At 31.2% G+C, this 9192-nt stretch overlaps 1 protein-coding gene across 1 annotated transcript; it reads left to right on the top strand.

Annotated features, from left to right (window-relative positions):
* Positions 1-4611: 4611 nt before the first annotated feature.
* On the top strand, positions 4612-8096 carry LOC128071316 (uncharacterized). Its single transcript, XM_052664200.1, is given in 4 exon segments — positions 4612-4668; positions 4671-4751; positions 7457-7792; positions 8037-8096. Coding segments are annotated over 4 exon segments (534 nt in total).
* The last annotated feature ends 1096 nt before the right edge of the window (positions 8097-9192 follow it).

Here is a 9192-nt window from a genome sequence, read left to right as displayed (position 1 = left end):
AAAAAGGTGCAACCAAACAAAAAAAACTTAGATTTGCAAAATAAATTCCAATTTTTTTTGTAAAATTCATTTATTCTAAACAGTCTGTTAAGTTGACTTAGTCTTAGAGAACATTTCTTACAAAGACTAGAAAATGGAAATCTAGCCACAATTGCTGATCGTCTTCATGTAGGTCTTTAGATTGGTATGTAATTTTTTTTTTTTGTTTGGGTTTACAATCTCTACTTTTGGCCTTGTGGTTTTTTTCTTCCGATGTTGGAATAGGACCCAAACCATAAGATGAAGTTGTTACCGTCATTGGGAAGATTTCGTCAATTGGGCAAGAGTCTTTTGCAAAGTACATTCAAAATCTATATTCAACTTTTCTTTATTGGAATTGTCTATTATATTTGGCGTGAAAGAAACAACAAAATTTATAACAATGAAACTCTCACGGAAAAATAGGTTTTTGACAAAATTAAAGACGATATATATAACAAACTGTTAGTGGATTTGAAATTCGTGAATAATCCTATTAACAAATTTATTTTTATAGGTTGCAATTTTAGTGCACGAAAACTCAGATAAGTTTTTGTTTTACTTTTACCATATAATTTTTGTTTGAAGTTTTTAGAATGAATAGATCCCTGGCTTTTTTAGCCAAAAAAAAAAAAAGTCGTTACCGTCATCTACAGAAAATTTGTTAGCACAGTTTGCTGATGTTGTTCAAATAGTTTCATTGTGAGTAAGATATATGTTTCTTGGCTTGGCTTCTTTAAAACAACTCATAACAAAACAAAAGAAATGGATATGTAAGGTTGTAGAGTAATTGAGCTTATAAGCTTCATAAAATAAGTGAGGTTAAGTTATGAACTTGGAGCTAGTGACGAAGGAGATATCAATACTTGTTAATAATGCTATAACCTATAAGCCGTACTGTGGCAGCTTGTTTCGTTATAGACAAATTCTTGATCCATAGGGCAAAAGTCCATGAAATTAATTGAATCCTTCCCAGCTAAAATCACCCGCTCTAGCATGCTTCGTAGATCTGATGCTATTGAAGAGGAAAGTGGTAGGAAGAAGAAGAAAAGATGACGAATAGGAGAAAGGAAAAAGAAGATGAAGGCTACCAAGACTTTGGTCTGGTGGTAAAGTTACTTACTTTTTTGCGGGAGGTTGCGGGATCAATTCTTACTGGTTACATATGTATTGTGCGGTCATAGGCCTCCGATCCCTTAAATTTTTTTTTAAAGAAAAAGGAAGATGAAGAAAAGTCTAAAAAGACAAATATACCCATAGAAAGTTAACAGAATCTAACTCTGTTAGTGCTCATGAGGGATTTTGGGTAAACTTAAAAGTTGGTGGGGGAGTTTGGGATTTAGCAAGGAATTTATGGGGCAAAATGACTTTATCCCTTAGCAAAAAATTGACAAAATATAAAATGCAATTATACTAACTTGAACCCACGCCATAAAAATAATAGTCCTTGTGCCTAACCACCACAACTAACTCATATTTTAATATTTTTTATAACTTTTTTTCTATTTATTGGGAGGACCAAATCTGTTTTTTTTTTATAAAAAAAATTCATTAAATAAATATATATATATATATTTGAGGTAGACTTGTGAGAAGATGAAAATTGCTAAAGTAATAAAATTGAGATTTGAGAAGAAAATGATATTTATTAAAAAAAGAAAATAAAAAAGGTATAACATATACATTTTAACTACTTAAAATTAGGCAAAAACTAGCCAAAAAAAAAAAAAAACGTGTAGCTGTGGTGATTTGAATTCTCACCAATCATATGAATGTACACTTATTACTAACTCATATTATAAAAATTTTTGCAACTTTTAATCTATTTATTGGAAGACTAAATCTGTTTTTTTTTTATTAAAAAAAATACATTAAATATATATATATTTTTTTGGAGGTTAAGGGGCCCGGGGAGCCACCGCCCGTGTACTATATTTACATGTTCCGGGTGAAGAAAGAAAAGAAACCTGGTTGGTATATATCCCATCCAGTTTGTGTGCTATATATCTTATTCGGTTGAAAAGTATATGTGATGAAGTCATAGATGATCTCAGCATATACTCGAAGTGATCTACATCATCATTATTGTTGTTCCAGCTATAGATGGGAAGTTTCTTGATAAGAGATTTTAAAATCTCACATTTACTTTTTATTGTTTACAAAAAAATTTAATTTAATTTTTATTATTTAAAATGTTTCAATTTAATTCCTATTATTTAAAAAAAAAAATTAATTTTGTCATTATTATTTAAAGTTTCTCAATTTTATTTTTATTATTTTCTAAAAAAATTAATTTCATCTCTATTATTTTAAAAAGTTTCAAATTTGTCTCTATTATTTTTCAAAAAATTTTAATTTAATCCTTAAATAATATGGACAAATTTGAAACTTTAAGAAAATAATAGACACGAAATTGAAACTTTTTAAAACAATAGGGACAAAATTAAAACTTTTTAGAAAATAATAGGGACTAAATTAAAATATTTTAAACAATAGGGACGAAATTAAAACTTTTGGTGAAACAATAGGGATTAAATTGATACATTTTAAACAATAGGGACTAAATTAACACATTTTTCAAACAATAAGAACTAAATGTGAAATTTTCCCTTTCTTGATACATATTAATTCGTTCCGTCCAATAGTTAATTGATATTAAGCGAAATAATCCACCTATTGTCTTATTATTAATTGATATTAGGTTAAATAGTCCAAGACTTGTAAAGTGATATTAGATTTATAATTTATCTATTTGAAAATTAACTATATATTTTAATACCCTTTCATATATGATAAGAAACTAGATCAACACCCAACCTAATACCATGATAAGAAGCATAGTGTCTATTTTAAAATCAATTAGTGGTGAGTAAAGAGACCCTATCCATCCGCCAATAAAATCGGTTTTTAGTAAAGATCCGTTCATATGGTGCATGAAGGGGACCAGGTCAAACAAACGACCAATTCCGTTTGAAGTGCATTCCACAATCCTCGATTAACCGAGACGGAAAAGTTAGCACTGTCCTCACATTATTTTTATAAGAAGATCTTGTTATTTAAGATTTACTATGTTAGAGACAATCTTACATTCGAGCATAAATAACAATTCTTCATTTTTCAGTACTTTGGAGTGAGATTTAAGAATTGCCATCCTTTTTAAAGCAGCTATTGAATCTGCCCGTCTTTGTTTTGTTCAAATCGTTCAAAACGCGAAAACATAGTAGTAGTTGAAATATAAATACGAAAGCAAAATAACTAAAAATAAATAGTAGTTTGCATGTGTCGTAGGTTGCAAGAAGTAGTGGACGGTGCAAGCGCGGTTGCGCGTCAAAAGTCAAGAGAACCGTAGGCCAGCAACGCCCGCCTTACTGGACGTTGATGAAATGACTTTGACCAAAAGAATGGAACAATTTCTTAAGTGATCAAATATATCTATGTTGAGAAAATTATGCTACACATTTCTCCATGTCATGAAAATTATGCTACACATTTCTCCATGTCATGGTCTAAGAATCTCTTATATTTAGGGAAGTTACCAGTGGCAAATTATTCAAACAATTTTTCTATGTAATATCGTTAATAAAAATTATCCGTCTCTCTATTTTTTTTAAAAAAATCTATATAATATCATTAGGAAAATATTTTTCACCCTTACCAAATGTTAAATTTCTAGTTATGCCCCTGCATGTCACCCATTGGCCAAATGACCCTAAAAAATATAAGGAGACTATTGGAATAAAACTAAAATAATTTTTTTTTGAAATATGAGATTGGTTAAAAATAAGAGAGCTGTTGAAATGAGTCTGAAATAAGGGATCTGCAAAGGTAGCGAAGTGTTTTAAATCTCCCAAATGTAGAAAAAAAATTAGAGGAACTATTAGGGTTAGCTTAACTAGCTGGAAGTTGTTGGATGCTAGCTAGCATCTTGAATAAGATACCCATTACCCAATACCCCACTTGTACGTTATATATCAATGCTCTTTTCTTTGTTATTCTTTTGGTACGTCAGATCACACAACTTTCTCTATTACAAGATAGAATTATTGTGCCTGTGTTGTACAATATCATTGACACATCAACCTATCACTAAGGGATCATATTTTATGATAATTGATGACTAAATCACATTCTATATAATGTCACATTAATTTTAATTGTCTTAATAAAAGTTGATTGCGCAATTTGTCTTTATTATTGTCACGTATTTTTAAGTTAATTTCCTAAACTCCAGAAATTCAAAAAAATTGCATGAGATTAGCTCATAATATATATATATATATATATATTTGGAGGATGGCTGTCCAAAAATATTATTTCATAAGTAAGTTCACACTTTGCGATAGCCAAGCCACCAACATTTTTGATTTGACAACAGATGATTCCAATCTATTTCAACTTGTATTGGGACAAATTAATTCTGAGCCACAAGTGTCCACGGTCATTTTGTTTTGGTCAAGTCTACAAAAATACAGTTGAAGTGATGTATATATATATATACCCTACTGCATTATATTGTCATGTCTCTTATTCTTTGTGTTGCTTTACTGTGAGCTTGTTTTTTAGGGAGACCATCAAAATATACCTAGATCAAGAATGAAGAATAGTATGAAATCTTCAGAAAAGTTGGACCGAAAAACAGTGGAAAGGAACAAAGGAACCGAAGAATTCATATGAAAACTCTTTGCTTGAGGCTTACTTCTCTCATTCCTCGCCAGCACTTTAAACCATCCAAGGTACGCCCTAATTCTGATACTGAACCATTAAGAATCTGCATTCTTTCTACACATTTTCAAGGATACACAATATGATTAGTAAGTGTTTTAGAAGATATTAAGCAGGTGAGGGCATATTGATTCCAAACTTGCTTTTGTTAGACAATAAATGGTTGGTTGGAGATATAACTTTCGTTACTATAGTACGGTTGTCATGTGCATAAATGCCAAATAACATTACTTGGACGTTAGGGGACATGTCGAAAATGTGAAACTAATTAAGTATATATACATTATCTAATAACTTAAACTTTTAAATTAAGTGATTGCATAAAATAATATTCAAGCGTTGTAATTACCTAAAAAGTTTTTGGTTCCAGTTTCGCCATTGCCACCCATTTGTCATGTACATAGCTCAAATGGTCACTTAACAGAAACATCTTGCAGAAGTACCATCCTACCAAACATTACATCTTCCATTCTCTTAACCTTTGAGCTAACTAATCTAATGCAGACCCTTCTTGCGTAAGAAAGAAAAGCAGTTAATTCCATGTCCAACATGATTGAATTTCAGTTCGAAGAGCTCACATCCAAGGAAAAGATTAAACGCTCATAGATGGATTGGGTGGTATTCATTTTATATATATGTACGTATTGAATTCCAAGTAATGGAGGATTCAAAATTACAGCATCAGTTCTTATATCTTTCGCATAAGTTAATCCTTCATATAATTAGGACAATAGAACTATGATATAGGGGTCTTGTAAAGTTACTATATATACTTAACCATGCCACACGTAATGCCGGGGCGGATCCAAAAGTGAAATTGGTGGGACACTTAATATTCATATATGAATAATTTTTTGTCATGGAGCTAAATTTATTTTTTAGACTAAAACAATCTTAAAAATATACATATTTTCAATGAAAATTCGGGATGAGTTGAGGCTATCCATTCATCTCTAAGTAGATCTGCTCATGAAGTAATGTCTTAACGATACTATCATTTTAGGGTTTTGTTCGTTTGAACTCTTCAAAGCTTCCAAAATTATTCTCCATACATCTTCTGTATTTGATTGTTCTCTGTGGTAAACTTCGGAAGTAGCTTCTATATAGAAGATGCACTCCTGTTCAAAACATGTACTCAACAAATTTGGGTTTTGATTGAAAGTCTCTATTTGCAAATGGAAAACAGAAAATTAACGTGGTGCAAAACCCTTGTGAATGCAGTGCATCTAGACACTTTTCAGTGATGGAAAAATGCATGAAGATGCATTGCCTTTTCGTGCATGTACTAAGGCTAATATGAATGTGGATGTATGTAGACAGACTCTGTTTGACCTAACTTTTTAACATTCAAAAGTATTTTATGTGAATTTATAAGCTGATCTCACATGTTTGACCCATTTCTAAAAGTGCTTTTAAGTAAAAGTTGAAGTTGAAAAAAACTGAAAAATAAAAAACTCCAAATTTGAGTTTTTCAAAATAGGCTTTTGCAAAACTGTTTTTATATAATGCAGGAAGTTATTTTCTTTTTCTTTCTCAAATATACCCCTTCATATTTTTTAAAGTACAATATTACCCTTAAATTTTTTTAAAGCTCAATATTCTCTAACATAGGTGAAACAGTCAACGGCTTTTGTTTAACAGCACTTCTAACCAAAGCTCTACAGTTGAAAATTCTAAAATTTCACAGTTAGATCAAACAGAGCCATAGTTGTCCTGATACGTTAGTATACATGTTTACGCCATTGCCACCCACATACTAGGCATCTGATTCAAAGGTAACTTAATTTTGTCATAGAAAATGGCGTTACTCTTCCAAATAGCCGCCATAGCGGTGTGGTTGTGAGAGGGGATGGGCCTCACATTATTAGTCCGACGGTCATTTTTGTTGGAATTATTTCAATCATTTGCCTCTTTAATATTGAATGCCGAGACCTAACAGTTTTGAAGTATGTCCTTCGAAAATGTCACTCATTTGAAGTGTATAGTCAATATAGTCATGTTATTTTCTTTTCTCTTCTTGGTAACAAAATATCTTAATAATACTTTTATATCTATTTTAAGATATAGTATCCTTATATTCAACTAGTTCAGCCTATGTAGTTGTATATTCTATGAGCTTTTGGAGTTAGTGATATCTAAAACTTACTTGCCACGTAAAGGAAGAAATAAAAAATTAATCAGATTTTCATAATGAAGTTTCTGGAATAGTAATAATTGGCGTTAAATTACATCTCCAAAAAAAATGGATTTTTGTTTTTGGTTTTTTTAAGAAAAAGATTCAAATTTGTGCAATTTACGATAGATGCATTGTATATGAGTTTGATAGTGAAAATATTCTACCAAATTCCTGCATTCAATTGAATAAGCCTGTTGCTCTCAATTTTATTGGCTGACATATATAATATGGGATCGATTATTCGTTTGAGTTCAGAATATATCATAACATGATTTTTCTTTCTTCCCTTTTCTATGTTCATATCAGAGTTGTGTTGTTGACATTTATTTTTCAAGCATTATTATATATTATCCCTTCAACTCATAATGGAACTTTTACCACATATATGAAGATTGATATTCGATTCATGAATTCTTAGCGGACAAACAAGGTTTGAAGGGGTGAAAGAGTGACATTACGCATTACTCATATTTTTTGTAATAGATTTCTGTATATCTTGTTATGACGTGATAATAAATCTTTAATACCTTATATTTTCAGGACCTGTTATCACTACCTGATCAACTTGCTCAAGCTGGTACTTATATTACGCAGTTGAAAGAAAGAGTGGAGGAATTGCAAAGGAGAAAGCAAGAAGCATTGAGCAACATTGGAGCTATTGGTAGTACTGAAAATTCACCAATGTCTAGCATAACTTATCCTCTATTCGAATTAAGAGACTTGGGTTCAAGATTGGAAATAGTCCTTGTAACTGGGATGAAAAAGAAATTCATGTTGTATGAAGTCATCAGCATTCTAACAGAAGAAGGGGCTGAAGTAGTGAATGCTAGTGTTTCCACAATTGGTGCTAAGGTTTTCCATACATTACATGCTCAGGTAATTGCAAAACGGTAATGCGTTATGTCACCTGAATGATGTTTCACCGTAACCCTTCTTTTTACGATAGGCATTTAAGCAAGAATGTTTACTCTACGAAGAGGGATGCGGAACATCAGGGTAATATATAGCAATGCTTTTAATTAAAATTCAAAATAGATATGTGCTTTTTGGATCAAATATTGAAGATACACACAGCTATTTAATTGATTGAGAAAATTATTTCACCATATGCTTTATGCAGGTCAAAGTTTCTAGGGTTGGTGTGGATACTTCAGGATTTGCGAGAGATTGCAGGAGTTGATTTCCTAGTTGCCTACCAAAATCCCAATCTGCAAGAGCGTTGGATCTCACCTAAGACCGGTTATTGGTATACCTAGTAGTTAATAAAAGGCAAAAGAGTTGGAGAAGAAGTACTAGCCAGTTCGAAGTGTACTAGATATTACAGAGAAAACTTTTTGTATAGAGTAAATGATTTAATACTCCCATATTTTGCTAAAAATATATAATATTCTCATGTATTTTAAAATGTAACTGATTATCCCTCTGTATTATATGAAAGTAGCTAAATATCTCTCTCTGTGTTTTAAAACATAGCTGATTACACCTCTTATATTTTATAAAAGTAGCTAATTACATTCCCGTGTTTTATAAAAGTAGTTGATTGTCCTCCTGTATTTTCTAACAGAAGCAGGGGGGGTGTTAAAAAGCACAGGAGGGTAATCAACTACTTTTATAAAACACATGGGATAATCAATTACCTTTTAAAACACAAGAGGTATTCAACTACTTTTATAAAATACAGGGGAATAATCAGTTACCTTTTAAAATACAAAGGAGTATTATGTATTTTTGACAAAATACAGAAATGTGTTAACTCATTTACTCTTTTGTATATATTACATTAGAGACAAAATGTTGTTGTGAACGTATCGAAGAGAATCTAAGTGCCATATTTGTCATTTTCTTCATGGTCTATTAAGTTATCACGTGCAAGCGGGATTCATTAACTCATGATCTTTTGGTATTTATACTTTGATTTATTTATTGAAGGGAATCTAAGTTTCATATCTGGTCGAAGAGAATTACTACATTTATTTATTATCTTTAAAATATCTCACACATATAGGCGAGATTCGCTTTTGAACCTTACACATAAATAGTTTTAATATTTTTAAATAGATAACGATAAGACTCCAACTTATAACTATTTTAATAGTTGACCTCTGATATAATATTCAATTAAAGTCATTTTCCATGTCCATATTCATCGATCGCCACCATTGAAATTTCCCTTGCTGAATTTCCTTATCACGCGCGGTTGGACGGTGCTTTGCGAGATTGATAAGAATAAGACATTACTCTGTTCTTACATAATGTCAACTTTGTCCCCTCCCTTA

This window comes from Budorcas taxicolor, unplaced genomic scaffold (assembly GCF_023091745.1).
Source record: "Budorcas taxicolor isolate Tak-1 unplaced genomic scaffold, Takin1.1 scaffold3409, whole genome shotgun sequence".
Taxonomy (NCBI): domain Eukaryota; kingdom Metazoa; phylum Chordata; class Mammalia; order Artiodactyla; family Bovidae; genus Budorcas; species Budorcas taxicolor.
This window is presented reverse-complemented; position numbering and strand designations above follow the sequence as displayed.